Source organism: Podarcis vaucheri, assembly GCF_965113315.1.
Source record: "Podarcis vaucheri genome assembly, chromosome: 12".
Classification (NCBI taxonomy): domain Eukaryota; kingdom Metazoa; phylum Chordata; class Lepidosauria; order Squamata; family Lacertidae; genus Podarcis; species Podarcis vaucheri.
Genome location: NC_138750.1, coordinates 9,224,383 through 9,246,461, shown reverse-complemented (window position 1 = coordinate 9,246,461; position 22,079 = coordinate 9,224,383). Strand labels below are relative to the sequence as shown.

The window sequence follows — 22,079 nt, the reverse complement described above, 5'->3', positions numbered from 1 at the left end:
ACTCATATTCCATTACAGAATCTCTTTTAAAGTTCAGGGCTTTCTCTTAAAGTTTCACCAATACCTACCTTGTCTAAATAATGCAAGCTCATCCTGTTTGAAGAACAGGAGCTGGACGCACTCGTTTTCCCTCCTTCTAAATATCTGTCATGACTCCAGCTCTTCGCAGATTTCAAGAACCCATGGAGACTTCAAGGCACAGTTCCTGCATTCCAACCAGCTTTCAGGGTCCAGAAAAAAATAACATTCTGCTTTGAATTTTGCAAACATTAGTGGTGGCTCTGCGAACACATTTCATCGTGGTGGCAACAATAAGAATGCTGTGTTGGCTTATCTTTCTGGATTCCTGGAAAGGAAGAAGGTCCGTTGACAAAATCTCAGGCACACATTAGTTTGCAAGCTTCAAGTGTTACGTAAATATTTTCTTTATTTCCACAAGCTAAACCTGTAGCTCAGTATATGCTGGTACAAGGCATATGGGATCCCATCTGGGACAGTTGCATATAATTTCTCCAAGGAACATCTTTGCAACCTGCTTTACCACTTCTGCAAAGAATTCAGCATAGTAATCTAGCTTTAGAAAAATCACAGTCCTTGCTCCATACCCAACCCAGAAAAGTTGGGCAGGAAGGGTGTTAGGTACTAAGCTTGGATCCTAGAACAATAGGCAGGTAAGATCCTAGAATGCAACAACTGATTGGCCTGCAGGAAAAGACCAATCAGGCTCCAGGAGGGAAGCAGAACCAGCCAATCAGACAGGACTCATTGTGTAAATAATGTATATAAAAGCCTGAGGCTTGGGGGGCAATTCAATCACTGTTTTACAAGCTGCAATAAAGATCATGAAATCACTACAGAGTATATTTCAGAGGGGTTATAGGGTCATTGAACACAGTGGGACTTTCGCCTGTCCTGAGTGAGTGTGCATAGGGCTTCGCTGTGTACATGAAGCTAAAGAACCACAAACAGCCCTTGAATTTTTCAACAGGCGAGTCTTTCAGGGTGGGAAGGGGACTTGTGTTACAAGTGTGCCCCTGACTCAAAAAGAATAAAAATTCTTCCTGGCCCTGGTCTTATTGGAAAGACCTAAGAATTCCTTCTCTCATTATGCACTCAGAACTGAAAGTCCTCTACATTCCTTCTCTTTGAAGGGGTGTGTGTGAAAGTACTGGAAAGTACTTGTTTCAGCCATGTAAAAAGGTAAAGGACCACTGGATGGTTAGGTCCAGTCAAATGCAACTATGGGGTGCAGCGCTCATCTCACTTTTCAGGCCAAGGGAGCTGGCCTTTGTCCACAGACAGCTTTCCGGGTCGTGTGGCCAGCATGACTAAACCACTTCTGGTGCACCGGAAGCCAGAGTGCATGGAAAAGCTATGTACCAACTCTTAATAGATGCTCAATACCTAGACAGAGGGGGGTAGTGAGAGAAAAGGAGGCACATCTGAATGTCCAGCAGTTCACAGACATAGAGTGGATAAGTGAAGCCCATTTCTGCAAAACTCGGGGAGAAAGGACTAAAATTAATACACAGGTGACATTGAATTCTGATTTAACTTAGTTACATTAATCTGAATCTGTCCCCTCTGTGCTGCAGAGATGTTCAATTAAAGGTACGCTGCTTTACCCATGGCGAACCTTTGAAAAGGAACTGAAATCCCGGGGAACAAATTTCATTTTAATAAGCTAGATTGTACTGCAACCTGAGCTACCTGACCCTGCCTTGGCACTTCTATTTTTAAAGATGGAAGTTGACAACCCCTTGACGCACAAAGTACTGATACTTAAGGAGCTAGTAGCTACCAGGCTGGAGAAATTTTGCCACTGGAAAGATTTGGGGAACCCCTCTGTTAATAATAGGGAGAGGAAGCTCTGGTAGTCGGCTTCAGACAAAAAATGGACTCCACAATGTAAAGGGTCAAGGGGAGAAACATAATCAGAAAAATTATTGGGCGTTTGCTTCCTATTTATTACTTACACTAAGGCAAGGGATTCAAATGCTGCTCCAATTTCTTTTGGAAGTGATTTTCTGGTCTCCAGCTATGCAAGCATGATTTTTCTGTTATTGGGTTGTAGGCTTACCTATCTGTAACAATACTACAGGTGGTTACTTAATTGTGGGTTTCTTTATTGTTGTTTAACAATAGCAACAAATTGATTTAAAAAAAAAAGAATCAGAAGGGACTTTAAAAGGTCATCTCGTTCACCCTCCTGCTTGGTGAAGGATCTGCAATGTAGAACCCAACTGCAACAACTGTCCTCTTTAATGGAGAAGGGCAGTTCTGGAAGCTTCTGCAGTTGGTGTGTGCACGTTTAGATCACAAAGCTGGACTGCTCAAAGGCCACAAAGAACATCTACAGCAAGATGGAGAACCTGGCTCTCCAGATATTGTTGCACTGCAACTCTTATCATCCCTGACCATTGGCCATGTTTCCTCCCAGGTAAGGGGCGCATCCTTCAGTATTCTCCCAAATTTCAAAAAATTCTATGCTCAGTAGATAGCCAGTCTTTAAAATTTATCCTGAAGCATACCTCACAGTCTGAAAATGAGAAACCATTGTTGATTTTGAAAAATGGTTCTACTGCAACACATTTCTTCAGCTGCCTCTATTTCTTTATTCTAACCGCAGGGAAGCAGCTGTAAGTCTGTGCACCTTAATTCTGTCTATTCTTCAGCCCTAGATTTCTTGCCATATACATATGTTCAAATAGCAGGTAGCAATGGTGCTTAGCTGGCTGATGAGCCCACTCAAACAGATGGTCTTCTCGCTTGGCAGACTTGTAGCTATAATTGAAACACATAGACACTAAAGCTTCAGAAACAAATGCAGGCTGAATGATGAAGTCTTTGGAACTGATGGATACATTTTCATCTTTTTGTGTTGGGGTTTCAGCTTTCCCACACCCCAGGTACTTAGTTGAACTAACAGTCAACCGAAGCACAGTGCCCCAGTCAAGGGAAGTAATAGTCCCATTCTATTCTGCCTTGGTCAAACCACCCTGGACTACTTTGTCCAGTTCTGGGTACTGCAATTTAATATTGACAAGCAGGAACGTGTGCAGAGGAGGACGACCAAGATGATAAACGGTCTGAAACCAACCTTATGAGGAAATGATTGAGGGATTTGGGTATGTTTAGCTTGGAAAAGAGGACACTGATATGATAGACATCTTCAAATATCTGAAAGGCTTTCACGTGGAAGATGGAGTGAGCTTTTTTCTCCTGATCTGGAGAGTAGGATCCAAACCAATGGATTCAAGTTACAAGAAAGAAGATTCCAACTAAACATTAGGAAGAACTTTCTGTAAGAGCTGTTTGACCGTGGAAAAGTCTCATTCCTTGAAGGTTTTTAAGCAGAGGGTGGATGGCCATCTGTCATGAATGCTTTAGTTGAGATTCCTGCTTTACAGGGGGTTGGGTTTAATGACCCTCAAGGTACCTTTCAACTCTACAATTCTATGATTCTATATTTCAAGGGAAGAAAATGTATGAAGAATCCAAATTGCAATTGCAATCTATTTTAGGAAGCTAAATTGTCACCTTCAAATCTTGGACCTGAATAGGGCTAGCAGAGTCGTAGAATTATAGAATTGTTGACTTGGGAGTTAGTTCATTGAGTTGAGTTGAGTTAGTCCAACTTCTTGTAATGCAAAAATCATAGTCTTATATTCAGCCAGACAATTGGTCTGTCTAATCCAGGAATCCCTGAGCTGAGTGCAGCCCCAATTCTGCTTGGTCCCCAGCTCCCAGGTTTTTCCCCAACCTGAAATTCTCTAGAAAAACACGTGATCTTCATCGTCATTTTTATACAAAAAAACCCACACCTTTGGAATGTATAGCCTTTGATAAGAAGCCCAAGTGGCCAGCATATCTGCTAAAGGCAGCAGAACTTTTGTCATATCCTGCTAGCTGGACGTTTGACTCAGAAAGTAATTTTATTCAGCAGCAACTGGAGTTAATACTGTTGCTGTATTTGGCAGATACTATGACACATCTGTACAATCAAAACATACTTGAGATAGCCCATTAGTTTTCTGGTCAATGGCGGAGCACATTGTGCTGTTCCAATGTGTCTTTCAAAGGATAACCTGCACTGTGATCCTCTCCCCGAGCAGTATGAAAGGAAGTCTCCATTTCTGGCGCAACTGCTCACTCAAAGGAATTTCATGTTGCACCAATTATTGCTTAGAGGTCAGTGTTTGTGGCCGTTTTTGTCAAGAATCACTTGCGGTATTGAGAGCAGAAATGGATTGATTCACTGAGGTTGCTTCACTTACACAGACCCAGTTTCAACATATTGATCTACGTTAGCCTAAGCCATTGTAAGTTTAAGTGCTGTCACAAACACGGCTGAAACAGTGTCCTTCCAAGCAAGCGAGACTGCTGCATCAGCGACTGGGCTGTGTCTTGAAGAGCCCTAAGATAAGGAAAAGTGTGAGTCTCCACTATGCCAAGTCCAAGAATGTAGTGAAACTTTTTGATTAGCATTTAAAACTTTGCTGGCAAACAGTGGCTCCCCAACTCCTGCCGCTCCCCTGCCCACAGACCATTTGAGAGTTGCTTGGGGTCTTGGAAGAGCACATAATGAGTTTCCTACCTGTGGTAGCAATTGTGATGCACTGTGCTGGAGGCCGTACAGTTTTTAATTGTCATTTCCCCTGGAATTCAAAATTGTAATGCACTAAAATACAGTACAAGAAATAAAAGGCAAAAAAGAAGAAGTTAAAAATCAAAGGCAAACCACAGATCACCTGAATGAAGCTCACAGATCATAGTTTGGAAACCCACGGTGGAAAATTAACCATTTCTTTAGGAAAGTCTATACAATCATATTGAATAACAGAACTATCTTTTGTATTTGCTCTAAGAAGATTAGGTGCCAAGCATTCCACCAGGAGGGTTATCATGCTTCGCCAGTATGTTTGCCTCCTTAAATACTCGATTGGCTATAATTTGATATTATACTACAAGTGTTGCAAATTCCTTCAGTAGCCAAGCATCACCAACTAAGCAGTGTAGACAGTGTATACAAGGTCTTATCTTACTACACTAGGGATTATATCGCTATATCTGAAATTTCATGCATATCAGTTAATGTCTTGACACTCCTCCACAAAAATAGTTGTTTACTTGGCTATGTTCCTATGTTGTGAAGGCTCAAATTTCAATTCAGTAGAGCAGCGTCAAGATATTAACTGATATGCATGAAATTTCAGATACAACTATATAATGGACTGATTGACATTTTCCTCAGCCCCAGACTTTAAACACAGCCAGTTTCAGGTGAGTGAATGTTGGGATGGTGGTACGTGAACATTATGAGATTCACATGGTGTTCTTTAGCTGTGATGCAGGGGAACTGAGCTTCATGGTGGAACTGAATAGGTTAGCAAGTCAGCAAATGGAATGCTAATTCAAAACGTCACCTTTGCCCCTGTTCTCAATCCACCCACTCTGTCCCTGCCATCACATCAAACCAAGTATATCACAGCCAGTCTCCTTTGTTGCCAGAAAACCAACTGTAAGTCTGTTCTCGCTGGCTTGGAGGAAATAAAAAGCAGTATTGAGAAGGGGCAGGAAATGGCTGATGGCTTGAGTCATTTTGAAGCTGGAAGAACCCACAGAGAACCTTTTTTTTATTCTGTGTCCAAACATATTCATTCTGACCCAAAACATCTGTCTTAGCATCAGGGATAAAGGGGAGGATCGGTCCCCAAACAAACTTTTCTGTTATCAGGATGCTCTTGGAATCACACCATTCTTTAGAGGGACTCAAAACCTCTTCCATCAGTTTGGGGATACCAAAACGCAATACCCTAAAAAAAAAAAAAGCAATATAAACTTTACACTACTTCATATCAAAAGGTGGGACTTCTGGTGAAAAGGCGACGAGGGTCCTGTCACTTTTAGTTTAATATGTGGTAGTCACCTTCCAAGACACTTGCAGGCATGGTCTGGTTACACCCAATAACATTCTTATAGTACTGAATATTTATTTATGGATATTTGATTTATAAATTGATGCCTAAAAACAATGGTGGAATTGCAGCTTTTAAAAAGAAACTTAAGGCTAACTGATGCCATTTTATAAATACTTGCTGACCAAAAGTTTCAACAATAAAGTTTTCCAGAAATTATTACACAGAAGCACAAATATGAACAAAGCTTTTATTTTAACCACGAACATCAACAATTGGCATAAAATGCATAAAAATACAGTATTTTTGTGCTGTAATATAATTACAAAAGACATCTTCTTGAATGTTAATTTTCCACAGCCCAATCCTCATTAGTGGTTGTCTTAAGAAATAGGAAACAAAATGAGGTTGTTGTTTTTTTTAAAAAAAACAATTAAAACCGTTTCTTTAGCTCTCCTCATTTTAATCAATGTGAGACACAACCAAAATATGGCTAATCCCTCTTATATCACTATCTTGAAATCCGCTTTAATAGTCTATGTAATAAATTATGCTTCTTGCTGCAGAATTTACTACATTTAAGTCACAGACAAAGCTGTGCCTGCAGTACAGAAGTTAAATTTCAACAGAGAGCTGAACAAACAGTTTTCCAGATGGTTCCTTATCTAGATGATTTGCAATGTTTTTTAGTAGCTGTTGCATAAACAGAATTCATATTGCCTTTTTGGCAGAGTGTTCCCCCACCTCTCGCATATGACAATCTTGCTCTACCAATGAAAAAAGTGAATTCCTGCCTGAAGTGGAGCTGTGCATCATCATCAGAATCTCACTAAAAGCAGAAATCAAAATACGTGGCAGTTTTTTTAAAAAATGGCAAAAATACTGTTGTAGTTTATTTAATATTTGCCAAACTATTAGTTTTACTTTTACATAAATTAACTATTCTAAGATGTATAAAAGAGCCACAAAATTTGAAATGAGTTTATTTCCATTTATTTTACATTGCTCTAGTGGTTATATTTTGTTTCTCAGGGAATGTTATTTCGTATCAATTTAGACTCTCTTTCTACAAGGTAGGCAAAATATGTTCTATTACTAAATTAAGGCCAAAGCATAAAAAGATTTTTCTAAACCCTGAAAACTTTTTCCTTGTTAATATTTCATATGTGCAAAATTTGTTAAGTTTTGTCTACTTTGGTGATAAACCATTTCAACAGTTGGTAGCAAAAATACTGCTTACTAAAATTAGTTTCATTGGTCTGATTTTAGCAACTACTTTAAAAAGAAGGCTGAAGATTGTGGATTGTGCACACTTGCCATCTAAAATATGAAATTCAAAGTTATTCAGAATAATTTCCATGTAGAACAAAAACTTAAAATATATTACCTAGCTCTAAAATGACCTAAAACATTGGGGATTTTTCATCGGTTTTCATAAAAACAGCCACTTGCACATAAATGAGATAGTGGAAACTATCCAATTCCTTCACAAAAAATATACATATTCATAAAAGGTGCAATATGAGATGCATGCTGGGGGAATGGGGTTAGCAATATAATGTGGCGACTGTGTATGGAATGCTGCGCCTTCCTAGCTACTTCGGGTTGAAAGATGCACTGACTATACTAGGAAAGATCATCTGCCTCTGCAATTTCACTGATTTTGAAACCTGGCATACTTTTCCACAGCCATTTTTGCTCACTTGCTTTGGATCAGTATTTATTTAAAAATGTTTGAACACATAAACATTTGCATAGCAAATTTTAAAGAACTGACCCAAGTCTATGACTGAGAATATTTTAAAAATGTCCTCATTGTAAAGGTCTAGTATTCCCTGCAGTATACTGTACTCCTGGCACCCTAGCGCTTCCAATTCTGAACATATTTATTCAGAAGCCGTTATCATTTACATCAATGGAATGTCCTTCCAAATAAATATAACTGGACTCACCATTTAAGGCTGATCCAATGAAGTAGCCCTATATGCAGCTACACGGTTTAAAATATGAAAAAGGGATAGAGCCTATGTAGGCACGAAGCTTTGGTTGCTACAACTGACAAAGGAACTTCCTGAGCATAGAATTCTCTGGAACGCAGCCTATGTCTATCCATTAAAATGAATGTCAAAAGTCCTGTTGGTTTTAATGGACTCTGAATTGAGAGCTCTCTTTTACTTAGTTGCCAGTTTAAAAATACATATACTGTCAGAAAATGCGTTGCACGGAAGAGTCATTCCCGGGTGACTTCTAGAACTTTGTATATATTGTTGTTGAACACTGTTCTGAAGTATGGCCTGGAATCCATGCTCATGAGGGTACATAAGGGAACTTTTCCAGCATTGGCAGTATCTTCTATATCCCAGATTTCTGGCATGCTGCAGCCAGGCCTAAAAAGGAGTTAAATACTGTTAGCAAACAGGACACACATCATTTGAGTGAATGGCGGAAGAACAACACTGATCAAGTGTAATTATTTTACTGACAACAAAGCTGATACTTTCCCCCATGACACTTTTCGACTTACTAAATCACTTTAATCCTAAAACCCCACTATCCCTCCTCTAAAGCCTCTCCTAAGGGTTGGGGTCCCTCCTGAACAATGTGGGATGCAACTAGGAAACTTTCATTCCGTGAACTAGTCAATTTAGGATCTAGGCCAAAATTGGACACCATTTTACACAGCTTAGGCAGGGTCCCGACCCTCAGGAGAGGCTTTATCAAGTGTGCAGATTCCTGCTGGGGAGAGGGGGTGATAGGAAACTTTTCATCCACAACCTTTCTTAGGATCCAGACTACAGTGGTACCTTGGGTTAAGAATTTAATTCGTTCCGGAGGTCCATTCTTAACCTGAAACTGTTCTTAACTCGAGGTACCACTTTAGCTAATGGGGCTTCCCACTGCCACCGCACGATTTCTGTTCTCATCCTGAAGCAAAGTTCTTAACCCAAGGTACTATTTCTGGGTTAGTGGAGTCTGTAACCTGAAGCGTCTGTAACCCGAGGTACCTCTGTATTAAAATCCACACCAACAGGATGGGTTCCTAGAATGTTGAAGGAGACATGGCACACTTTTTAATTTGGAAACCTGCCATGATGGAATAAGACTGAGCTACAGAGTTATAAATAGTCATAGGGAGAGGTGAGCTCTTAATATGTCATTATCTGTATTTTGAGTCTGATTTGGTAAATCTCCCCTGGAAAGGCTAATGTTTGATGCAACCAGTCTGGGAAAATTAATGCGCAAACGCCTAGATTTGATTTCATCGGAACTGAGAGAAGATGACGTCTGCCGGCAGCGAAATGACTTTTGGATTGATTTGGCACAAACACCAGCGTGTAAGACATACTGCAACAAGAGCGGAGAGTCATACACATAAAATCCACACAGAAACACATCATTGCTTATTTCAACTCGCTTGTGGAAACAACTCAGAGGCCATGAAAGAAGGAAGGTTAACAACAGGAAGATTTAAAGGAACTATTGGAAAGACTATACAAGGCAGAGGAGATATGAGATGATCAGAGCCCCAACCGAACTTGAAGCATGGGAAGTCCCAACAAAATAATTATAATTCAGGCAGAATATTTGGACTATTTGATATGTATCTGTATAATTTGGAACATTTAATGTGATTTGACTGGATTGTTAAAATAGTAAACTTAATAAAAATGATTTTAACAAAATAAAAAAAATCCACACCAACATTTAAACAATGCAGTGGAATCTAGAGCAAAATGCTATGAAAATTGGCATCCTTGCCAAGAAACTTTACAATGACAGTGCTGCTCAAGTAGCTTCATTCAGAATCTGTCTGCAGTCACAATATAAAACGACTCGAGGGATGAGGAGGAGGATTTAAAGCACACACAGCTCTATCCAAGACAGGGGTAGCCAACGTAGTGCCCTCAATGTGTTTTTGGCTCACATCCCCATTAGCTCCAGTCAGCAAAAGTCAGGGAAGACAGGAGCTGTATTCCCAACAAAACCAGGAGGAGGGGGCAGGCATGACCACATTGGCTGTCCCTGTCAATGACCAATCCTTACTAAGGGTCCTCAAAAACTCAGGTTCCAAAGTTCCACAATGATGCACATACGAACTTAAGAAAATCCTTAGAGATCCAAGTAGATCTTATTAATATTCAGAACATAAGAAGCAACAAAAAGCAGAATATCATATTGTATCTGACACAGCGGCTACAAAAGCAAAATTCTAATTTTAAGGATTGCTTTGAAGATCACTTTCAACCATTAGCACCAACTGCCCAAATTCCAAAAACTAAAGGTGGACACCACCAATAAGAGTTGACCAATGTCTCAGGGTTTATAGAAGGTGAGTGGCCAAATTCCCAAATCACCTCAGTATGACAAGACGTCACAGAAAAGTCCCAAAGTTCTGCACTTGCACTTTCTCTTAGCCAACCGGTGCAAAGAAAGCACCCGAACCCCTTGATCACTGGTAGGAAATGATCAAGGTAAACTTACATACTGATTACTTACTTAGATCTCCTCAGGCACCAAGAATCTTCTAAAATGTAGTAATTTACTCCCAACTTCAGCAATTCCCTTTTAACTTCTTTTGCTGGTTTCCGGCTATACATGGAATAAACTGTTTTCGTTCTTGCCCTAGGAGGAAGAGAAAGCTACAAATATACCAAGTAACCAAGTAAAAAAAAACCTTGAGCATACAATACCCAGTTCATCACTGAAGTAAAGTGGAAAAGAATGTTTGCGGTATTGTGGAGAGAGCTAATTTACTCTGGTGTATTTTTTAAATATAGTTAATAACATACTTCATGAGATGTCTGACATATATATTTGTGGTAAAATACACAGGAGGATAAGCCAAACTAGTAAGATAAGGACTCAAGGAAATGGAAAAAGCACATACTGGTAGCTAATACCTGATTTAGTTAACATTTGCCAGCAAATCAGAAACAAATATGAAATAATTTCTGGAGCACAAATCCTAACCCCAAATGGAAGGTAGGTGGTTACTTCCTGAAGTGTCAGAACAGAAAGTGAAAAGCCTCACTTACCATGAGTTTTATTTTTAGTCAAGAGGCAAGGGACAGGGAACAGCAAAGGGTTAACTCCTCCTGTGGCAGAAGGCAGTGCCAAGCAAAAACCTGGTGCTGGTTACCAGGAAGAAGAGCTCTCTCAGGTTCAGAACTCGACTTTAGTAGGAAAAAACCCAGTACCACAGCTCCAACCCTGGGTGCAAAACGGGCAGACTTTTGGCTCAACAACGATGACTAAGAAAACACACATAGGCCTAACATTGTATGTCAATGTGTTTGCTTCTAGGGATGCATTCTTCAACAGGAGGGTTTTCCAGCTGGTATTTTAAGCAGGTGTTTGTCCCACCTTGGAATATATGGTGTTGCCCTCCTGATTGCTAACTGAGGTTGGGGAGATGGACTTTCCATGAACTTCCATTATAGTAAGCAGGCAAGAGAGCATGGATATTCACTCAGTTACTTAAATATTTTGTGACAGAGATGCATTTTCCATGTTTCAGTCAAATGAGATCCTGAGTGGGGAGAGGCATTGCTTTTTGAGTTTGTGTTCTGCCAAAGGGACTAAGGCGAAGGTCAAGCTCAGATCAGGCAAAATCCAAGCAAAACAGGAAGCGCACACTGGGCAGATCTGTGTGAAGCTCAGGGTGAAGAATCACATGAGCAGGCTTGAATGGTGTTGCTTTAACACAGACTAAGACTTACATAGAGCTGCAGTCTGTGTCAGTGTCTAGTTCCACCTCTTAGGAAGAAAAGCTAAAGGGGCTTTGTCTGTTTCCACAACTGTTGATTCTAATGGAGCAGGGAAAGTACCATTGGTATCTAACTGAGCCATGGCCACCTCAGTGCCGCAGACCCGAGGTTACCATTGTTCTTGGTGCATCTCTAAAGGGAGTCCCTCTTGCGGATTGGAGTCCTTGGTCTACCATCACATGGCTTGACAAAGCTACTGGAGAACTCTGAAAGGAGGAAAGTGGACACAGGAACTGGTGGGAGCAGTGATTGCCCCAAAGTGTCATTTGGGCTGCTGAAATACATAGGGCAAGAACCTTTGCTGGACAACATCAAAGTCCTGGTCACCACCTTGATCTTTGTGATGCGCTCTGGGGAGAGTGATATCAGCCCCTCTGTACATTTGGCTTCTTGAGGTGAACAGAACTAGACCCTCCCTCACTATGCTTCCCTCTCCCATCTGTTTCGAAGCATTAGGTAAAGGGACCGCTGACCATTAGGTCCAGTCGTGACTTACTCTGGGGTTGCAGCGCTCATCTTGCTTTATTGGCCAAGGGAGCTGGCATACAGCTTCCGGGTCATGTGGCCAGCATGACTAAGTCGCTTCTGGCAAACCAGAGCAGCACAACGGGAGCTCACCCCGTTGCGGGGATTCAAACTGCCGACCTTCTGATCGGCAAGTTCTAGGCTCTGTGGTTTAACCCACAGCGCCACCTGCGTCCCTCCTAGAAGCATTAGGGAGAACAAAAAAGGCTGAAGAAAAAGCGGGGGGGGGGGGGAAGAGTTCTATTGCCAAGTAGGATCTCTTTAATAGCAAGGAGATACTGCTTTGAAATCAAAGGCAGAACCACAAAACTGAAAGGACTCTCCTCCTTGGGAGGAATGCGAATATTTTGCAGTCTTTTGGCAGGCCTTGTTTTCTTTTAGAGGAGTTTGCCCTTTGCTGCTGCCTGCTCTCCAGCTTGTTGATACAATAGCAACCCACACTCTTTATTTTAAGCCAGAAGAAACCACAGGATTAGTGAGCTTGCATGCCTGAAGGAAACAAATTTATCGCCGACTTACTCATCTCTCTCTACAGCAAAGCTTGTCTAAAGCCAATAACTATATTTTATTCATCCTATTTTAATCAATTAAAAAGCAATACAACATAATGCTATATTAAATCAATTAACATGTTTATTTGAAACTACCCAGCTAATTTCAAACTCATCCAACCCTGTATTTTAATCTTTCCTCCCAAACAATACAAAATAAGAGTTGCTAGGTCCACCACCACCTTTGATCCATCTCTATAGCATCATACTCCAGTCACCAGCTTCCCATTTAAAGCACCCAGTGACAACCAGTTGTTTTTTTTAACCCAAGAGTATGATGATTTGTGAACAATATATTCAAAGCACACAGGAGGCCAGAGACCTCTATACAGTATAATAAACCAAAGGACCTGAATAACACAAGCCAGACCCATTTCATTGTTTGTTTCAACAAAAAAGGTACACGCTGCACCTGTAGAACCTCACAGAATCATAAAAAAGAGATAAGATTACACTAATCAAAAGTGGAAACAGCATTTTAGATGCAATCTGCAAAAGTCCAAGTATCCCAGCACACAAAGCTCCAGCTCATATAATTCAGGGAGCAAAAGGCACAGCTTATTCCCAAGTTTTTAGAAGTCTTGCTACATCAATTTCCTTGCTGAGTAAATCAGAATATCGCTAGCCTTAAAATCTGAAGTTTAAATCTTACCGTAAACCTGCATCTTCATAATGAGGATGGTTCACAATAGGCCGAAGAGCAGACAATTTTACACTTGCCATTGTAGGCATTGGACCCGCAAAAACAGCATCTGTAATATATAAAAGAAAATAAAAAATCAAACAATTGGGCAAAGTATTGTAAAAATGTAGAATAAAGTAATGATGACTAAACTTTCTAAAAATCAGAGCTCAAAATGTACATTCATATTAATACATTCAGGCATGACATCATTCTTAGTGGCAAAACTAAAACTACATCAGATTTCATCCAATACTCTAATTGTTCTTAGATTGTTCTTGATATTTTAAAGTTATAATACTTCAAATTCTCTACTTAATACAAGTCTTAATGTACTATAAAACAATACAATGACAGAAACCTTAGAGACTGGTCCTTTCATTCTTATGTCACTTACTATAAAACACAACACTGGGGGAAACAGCAGAATAATCCTGTTCTTCAACACAGGACACAAAATTGCTGCTTGCCTTATGATAGATGCTGTAGCAGATACTGAAAAAAAAAAAAGCACAAAGCACAAAAAAGCAGGGGGTCAAGTGTTTGTTTTACCTGGTTTGGTCTTTTCTTTTATCCATAACAGTAGTTCCTCCTGGGGCAAGTTGCTAAATTCTCCCACAATGCTCCATTCTCTTTGAAGGTTTGCTACTCCTTCAAATGCCATCATTGCTAAAATCGCAAGAACAAGTGTTCCAGGCTGGATTTTGCTAAACAGCCATCCAAACAGCTGATATGAAGAAATTAAAAGCCATTTAACTTTACATACAACTTAAGTTTCTAAATTTCCATTTTTTCAAAACACCAGCTAAACACCAGCTTAACAAATTACACGGAAAAACATGACAACTCAGTTCACGATACATTTTCCACTGAAATTAACAATAACCATAAACTCTAATATCAATATTAAAAGTATCCACTGTAGCACAGTGTGTTTATCTCCTTGCATGTTAATGCAATCAAAATTAAAATAATTAAGCTGTGTCATTTTATTGACTAAGGCATGGATGCTCTGTATGTATATCAATATTGACCACTGGAACAAATCTATGTTGAGAAATAAAATTAGACAAAGGTATTGTCACTAAAACGAGTTTCCATTGATTTCTTATCCTTTATATTGTACATATGCAGTATGTTTTCTGTCAGTTCACAATATTTTGATAGCATGTTTTTTCTGTATTGTGTATTTAATAATAACTATATATTTTTGTAATTCTATAATCAAGTAATTCAAAATATTAAACATTTGGCATACTGAAATGCTACATCAGCCCCTCTGTAAAACATATTAAGTAAATTACTACATCAGCCGGACAAATAAAACAGTAGCTTACTTGCTTTGAACATATCAAGGATGCCATGATGCACATATGAGGTGTCAGAAACAGCTTTAGTCTCATAAATAAAATAGCAAGAACAGTAAAAAATATAAGCTGCAGTGCATGGTATACTATCTGAAAACAAACAAAGGCATAAGAAAATAATGCTTATTAAAAGAGCTGTCAAAACTATGAACATAAACCTCTTAACTATAAGAAAGAAGGTTTACCTTTTTATATAGATGCTCCTTGGAGCACTGCATTATTTTTACATTTAAACCCATTGGGGGGCAAGGGAGAGAAAGACTATGAATAAGAGACAAAACATTTTAGAAAGATGAATACCCCGTGGGAATAGAAGAGACTAGTTTGAAGCTCAATTTTAATGGCTGCGTTTTTCTGTACATTTATTAAAATAACTGAATTCCATTTCATTCCAGTTTTATCCCACACCACCACTCTAATCCAACAATGATTTGGATGCAAATAACCCATACTGATGAGTTTCAGAGAAGATAACTCTGATGTGTAAATGGAACTTCCAGAAGTATAAGGATTTACTCATTCACTTTAATGAAGAATATGCCCCCTTTGCTGCCTGGACCTGTCCTCCTACACTGAAAGGAATTGCAATATATTATGCATTTCTTCTGTGTGCACACAGCCCATGTGATTAAAGGTAAACTGTGGATATGCTTTGAGTACCGGTAATCATTGCAATAGGGGTGTTGTGAACATTCAAGCAATACTGGGGCAAAGTATTGGGGCACAGCCATGTTCCCAGGCCCATTCTCATCCTGATATTCTTAAATCACCAACACCACATTCACTTGCTCCATAAATGCCCCACAAAGTACAGGAAGGTGTTAGATGCCTCTGCAGAGCATCTTTTCCCTCTGGGGACTGTGACTTCGTCCCAGAATCCCCAACAGAAACCGATAGCACATCATTTCCCCCCAAAAGCAGGCCTTGGAGGGTTTCTTCCCTTCAGAATTGACACCTGCAGTGTTACGTTTTCACTGAAGGTTTTAAGATTGGCAATTCCAATCCTGGGCAGGAAAAAATAACCTGCAGGGAGATTTAAGATATTGGACTCTTTGCCCTTGCCCCAAAGTAAATTTCTGAGCTCTGAGGCAGGAATAGGAGGCAAAGTTAAAACCTGTCATTTGATACTTAGCACTTCACACCTATGTAAAAGAACAGTTTGATGTAAATCCACACCAAACAAGCAGTTTTTGTCCACGTCAAACAACTCAGCAAGGAAACTGGCCTATGTTTGCAATTTCAATTCTAAGAACCCTGATGTGCACCACCAATTTAAACTTCTGCAATCATTTCCCACTATCTCCATTGTTTTTCTTAAATCAGCACTTCCATTTCCCACAGAAGGTAACTTTTCTAAACTTATCAAGGGAGAGCTCAGTAAGCAGAGTTGTAACATAATTCATGCAGGATGAGATCCTTACCTCCCCATGATTGAAATTATCCTCCTGTCTGAACAAAGAACAGTAAGACTGTTATTTGTTTATTGCATAGAATCAATATGCCTTATGCTAAAAATAGTTATTTATAGAACACATCCTCTGTTTACAATCAAACTAAATTAAAAATATTGCAGTGTTTTTAATTTGTAAGTCCCTTAAGTTATTACAAAGTTACGATAAAACTGTTACTACTAAATTTATTTTGTAAACTTATATTTTTATCAATCTGGGGGCTACTCATATGTACAGATGCTCTGATGCATTTGTTGAACTGCAGTAAAAGTCTTTCCTTAATTTCCAATTTTCAGTAGGATCACTGCTTTAAAAAATGTAATTACAGGGCATGGAAGACGACGTGGCAAGACCTCTGTATGCACACTAATTGCAATCCAGCTAGATTACTGGCATGTTCACAAGGCATAAGAAACATCCACAAAGTGATGGGGAAACTAACTGGAGACTAGAAGTAAACAATAGGAGCAAAGCTTGGCTGCACAATTACATATAGTCCTTTAGGTAATAATTCATTCAATAGATTTGCATTCTAATTTCAAAATTTATTTACCTTTCAGACAATTCCTTGCGACACACAACATGTTGAAATGTCTGTGAACAGACAAGAACATGTTTTAAATAGCCTTTTCTCTAAAGCAGATTTAATCATATGCCAAAATTACAATTTCCCAAAGGTTAACAGACAAAATTTTTCAGTTACATACTTTGGAATAATTGCTCTTTTTAATAGCAATTCCTTCTTCAGGATTATGTAGACTAGATTTTCATTTTTGGTAATCAACATGCATGTCTTTAAATATGCCTGCAGAAATAGGTCTGGTATATAACAGAACATGTAGATGAAAAGCCCAGATCCAAGTTCATATACAGTGGTACCCCGCAAGACGAACGCCTCGCAAGACGGAAAACCCGCTAGAAGAAAGGGATTTCCGTTTTGGAGGCGCTTCGCAAAACGAATTTCCCTATGGGCTTGCTTCGCAAGACGAAGCCCATAGGGAAATCTCCGGGACAGCGGGGAAGCGCAGCGCGTCTTCCCCACTGTCCTCGGACCTCCTCCCGCCGCCGGACATCGGAACGAAGCTCCGATGTCCGGCGGGGGGGGGGAACGTCTCCTCCCGCCGCCGGACATCGGAACGAAGCTCCGATGTCCGGCGGGGGGGGGGAACGTCTCCTCCCGCCGCCGGACATCGGAACGAAGCTCCGATGTCCGGCGGGGGGGGGGGAAACGTCTCCTCCCTCCAACAGACATCGGAACGAAGCTCCGATGTCCGGCGGGGGGGGGGGGAACGTCTCCTCCCTCCAACGGACATGGGAACGAAGCTCCGATGTCCGGCGGGGGGGGAACGTCTCCTCCCTCCAACGGACATCGGAAGGAAGCTCCGATGTCCGGCGGGGGGGGGGGGAAACGTCTCCTCCCTCCAACGGACATCGGAACGAAGCTCCGATGTCCGGCGGGGGGGGGGAACGTCTCCTCCCTCCAACGGACATTGGAAGGAAGCTCCGATGTCCGGCGGGGGGGAAAACGTCTCCTCCCTCCAACGGACATCGGAAGGAAGCTCCGATGTCCAGCGGGGGGGGGGGGAAACGTCTCCTCCCTCCAACGGACATCGGAACGAAGCTCCAATGCCGGGGGGGGGGACGCCTCCTCCCGCAGCCCGGCATCGGATGGCTGTCCTGAAGACTTGGGGTGGGAGGAGGGTTTTCCTTCCCACCGCCAACATTCAGAATGCTGTTCTGAATGTTGGCGGTGGGGAGGAAAAACCCTCCTCCCACGCAAGCCCCGGGAACAGAGGAGAAGCGCTGCGCCCCTTCCCCTCTGTTCCCGTACCTGTCCTGAAGGCTTGCGGTGCGGAGAAAAGCCCTTCTCCGCACCGCCAGCCTGGCAAGCGGTTTCCCTAGGAACGCATTAATTGATTTTCAATGCATTCCTATGGGAAACCGTGCTTCGCAAGACGAAAAACTCGCAAGAAGAAAGAACTTGCGGAACGAATTAATTTCGTCTTGCGAGGCACCACTGTACTTTGATTTGGGTTTTTGGTCACATGTTCTGCTCTTTTTGTATGTATGTGCAAATACATGCATGGTAGACATACTCAAATTTAAGTATTAATTGCCTCCTTTTAGAATACTATGTAAACCAGATGCAAAACAGCAAAGACCTTACCTTCATAACAATTACTGAAAAAACGACAAGAACTACCGGAAGTAGAAGTGTCTTCATGTACTTTACTGGAGTCTGAAACACAGTTTCAATGGGTGGTAAATTTTATGCACAGTAACTTTTCTTACAAAACCATTTTCTTTTAAGACATTCTTACTCTAGATTTTCACAGTGAACCTCTCCCCAAGTTATTTTATCCAAGAAAAATTGTGCAGTTAATCTGAATAATGTTTTTCAGTGATTCCATTTGTTCCCTGAAGCTTTCAACCTTCACTGTTCATGAACATAAATTATGGCCTGTAATAAAGTCAAGACACTGACACTTTATCCAGATATTTTGTTCTACCAACTGCTAACTCAGTTTCATTAAGCAATAGAAGCATCCTGAATTGTTGTATTTGTTAAAAAAAATAGCTTTCCAATCAAACATTATTTTTCTGATTAAGGAAGAAAAAACCGCATAAACACTAAGGTGTTCCATACTTCATCCACTGATTTTTAATTACCTGTTTTTCCATGAAATCAAACTCCACAGCACATGTGTACATTGAAGTATGAAAATCCCTATAACCAGTAAATTTTGCCTTCAGCAGGTTGCTTATATGAGCCTGTTAAGAAATTACAGTGAAAATGTTTGTTAAATGAATTATTTCAGAGATTTAAAAAAAATAGAGTGGAAAGTACAAAACGTTGGATTATGCTACATTAAAATTGGTTCAATACAAATAAAAGATCATGGAAATTGTCTGAGAAAAAGAACAGCAGTTAATTTGCCATGTTAAGAATAAACAACTTGTAGACCATATAGTAGACACTAGGCGAGGGGCTGTCAACTTTTTGGGTGGGTGAGCACATCTGAAATTTTAAAGAAGTGCCCTTGGGTACCAATCACTAACTGGCTGCTATTGGGCATGGTGTAACACGAACTGACTGCCACATCTAAAAGGGCAGAGAGATGGGATAGTAAAAGTGTGTGGGCATGCCTCCATACGTAATGGGAAATGCACCTATATTATCCACTGCTGTGTTTGCTCAGAGATAAATATTCACAGCTCTCCTCTGTTCAGAACAGGACTGGGTCCAATCCCAGCATCCAATGAAAAGTGGGCATGTTGAAGGATACGTGTTCAATGTAGGAGAAACCAGGTCAGTGCAAACAGAAACTGTGGAGGACAGCAAGCAGCCTCTCTCACACATTGTGGGATTCTGAGGAACTATTTACCAAGACTTTTTGCAAGTGTCATAGGAGGTACACATGGGCACAATGTTATCAATGAGCACCACATTGGCAACCCCTGCACTAAGCCACAGATAACTGACATGTTGCAGTTTTCTTAGATGAAATTTGCGATGCATCCAGTGGAAGATTATATGTGTTTAATTCTTAAGGTGCATCAAGAAGATGATTGTAATTTTTACACTCTATAAAGTTCAGAATTCAAAATTTGTGCTCAGAAATGTATGCTCTATGAAAGAGAGAATTTGGGGTGGTGTTTGTTTAATAATAATAATAATAATAATAATAATAATAATAATAATAATAATAAATTATTTATATCCCGCCCTCCCCAGCCAAAGCCAGGATCAGAGCGGCTAACAACAGTAAAATAATCAATTCATTATAAAATCAGTTCAAATCGAATTAATGGCAACCCTTGGGCTAGAGTTCTGTGAGGATTACCAAAGGAGGGGGTCAGGCTGTGCCTTGGCCAAAGGTCTGGTTCTGAGTGCTTTACCATCCTGACAGATTTTATTTGATTAAAAGAATCAAACAACTACACTACTTGAAAGTTTTGCTGAGTGTTCAGCAATGAATGTTTCTTTTCAATAGTTTGTAACTCTTAATTGTCAATAAATTTTCAGAGTCCCCTATAGGGAGAGACTGATTTTTAAACCACCATGAGGACTGTAGCTCTGTGAAGGGAATAGGGTCTCCAAACAATTATCAGCACCCTTAAGAAACTACATATCCCAGTATTCTTGGGGAGGGGGTTAAAGTGGTGTGCTACTGCTTTAAATGTATAGTGTAGATGGGGCCTATATGATGAAGAAGACATACAAGAAGAATTCTGACAGTGAACAAATGAAACAAGGAAGTTTTAAACTTACATCATCAGCTGTTCCAAATATTAGGCACATCAAGAACTTCAAGGTAATTGTCCCCAAGAAGCAAGAAAATCCTTCAATGGCCTGTAAAATGAAAGGCATGGTTCAACTGAAGAGCAGAAGCAATACTCAGCATTTAATACAAGAGGCACTTTAATTAAAAGACATATTATTATGCAACTGTTTCTCTTGTTCTTAACTACAATTTTTTATTACCATATTTTTCGCTCCATAGGGCGCACCGGACCATAGGGCGCATCTAGTTTTTATGGGGGGGGGAAATAAAGAAAGAAAAATCCCGCTGGCTGTCTTGGTTTCCTCTTTAGCCACGCACAACCTCTCCAGCTGGGAGAGGCTGTGCACGGCTTCGCTTTTAGCCGCGGGGCTGGGGCCGGGTTGCACAGCCTTGCCGCCGCTCCCGGAGCTTGCGGGCTGGGGGAGCGCTCTGAAGGCTTGCGGATAGCTGCCTGAAGCCCGGGGAGCGCAGTGGGAGTTGGCACTGCGCTCCCCAGGCTCCGGGCTGCAATCCGCAAGCCTTTGGAGCCCGGCGGGAACTCCCGCCGGGCTCCGAAGGCTTGCGGATAGCTTCGTGAAGCCTGGAGAGAGAGAGGGGTCGGTGCGCACCGACCCCTCTCGCTCCAGGTTTCAGCGAAAGCCTGCATTCGCTCCATAGGATGCACACATATTTCCCCTTCATTTTTGGAGGGGGAAAAGTGCATCCTATAGAGCGAAAAATACGGTATGTTGTGTGAGAGCTGAAATGGTAAGTTTTTTAAAATTAAACTATTGGTGAAAGTGAAGTGAAGTTTTTTTATACTACTTTCATGCAAAATTTTATATTCACTCCCTCTGATGCTGAATTTGGATGGGCTATGCTGATGGCTTTGTGGCCAAAACAGAGATACCCATGCATGCATGGAAAGATTAAACATATTGGAGTATACGAAACACTTTGGAAAAAAACACCTGCAAAAGAGGATCAGTCTTTCCCCCTAAACAAGTAAACTAGCTGTTGTACATGCAACCTCTCAAGAATACAGGAGAACAGCAAGAAATAAGTGCACATAGCCCACCAAGATGCCAGAGACGGTTACTTGAGGTTTAGAGGAGAGTGAAGTCAGGAGGAAACCAATGCCCACAAAGGGCTGTCCAACTAGTCCCTCAGAATGCCAGTCACCTGCACTGTACAACTACTGAGCTGTGATGCCAGCATCACACAGGTGACAGGTTTAGAACCGAGGAGAGGTTACAGGCAATACTAGACCGTGCAGGATCTAGAGCACGGGAGGCTATAATGTCCTCTGACCTTCTCCTATTCATTTACTACTTTGGCTTCCCACCTACAGAGGTTGTTCACAATATGTGATGGATTCAAGGATTCAAGGCAAAAGTCACACACAAACACACCCCACCCCAGCCGTCGTGTAATGCCAACAGGGAAGTGAATGGCTGCATGAAGCAATCTCAGAGCGCAGCATTTCATTCAGGCCTTACTTGTTAATAATAAAGATGAGGTAATAGAAAACAAAATGATCTACAATGCATCT

At 40.8% G+C, this 22,079-nt stretch overlaps 1 protein-coding gene across 1 annotated transcript in view; it reads right to left on the bottom strand.

The window, feature by feature from the left end:
* Positions 1 to 6,154: 6,154 nt before the first annotated feature.
* The window catches only part of DPY19L1 (dpy-19 like C-mannosyltransferase 1), a 41,275-nt gene continuing 25,350 nt past the window's right edge, over positions 6,155 to 22,079 (bottom strand). Inside the window, exons 14-23 of the mRNA XM_082192799.1 lie at positions 20,536 to 20,616; positions 18,933 to 19,034; positions 18,430 to 18,501; positions 16,816 to 16,856; positions 16,233 to 16,260; positions 14,782 to 14,901; positions 13,997 to 14,171; positions 13,415 to 13,514; positions 10,416 to 10,541; positions 6,155 to 8,305 (exon numbers count right to left, since the gene is read on the bottom strand). Of these exons, the coding sequence (XP_082048925.1) occupies positions 8,149 to 8,305; positions 10,416 to 10,541; positions 13,415 to 13,514; positions 13,997 to 14,171; positions 14,782 to 14,901; positions 16,233 to 16,260; positions 16,816 to 16,856; positions 18,430 to 18,501; positions 18,933 to 19,034; positions 20,536 to 20,616 (1,002 nt within the window). The 3' untranslated portion in view covers positions 6,155 to 8,148. The remainder of the gene's footprint in view (positions 8,306 to 10,415; positions 10,542 to 13,414; positions 13,515 to 13,996; positions 14,172 to 14,781; positions 14,902 to 16,232; positions 16,261 to 16,815; positions 16,857 to 18,429; positions 18,502 to 18,932; positions 19,035 to 20,535; positions 20,617 to 22,079) is intronic.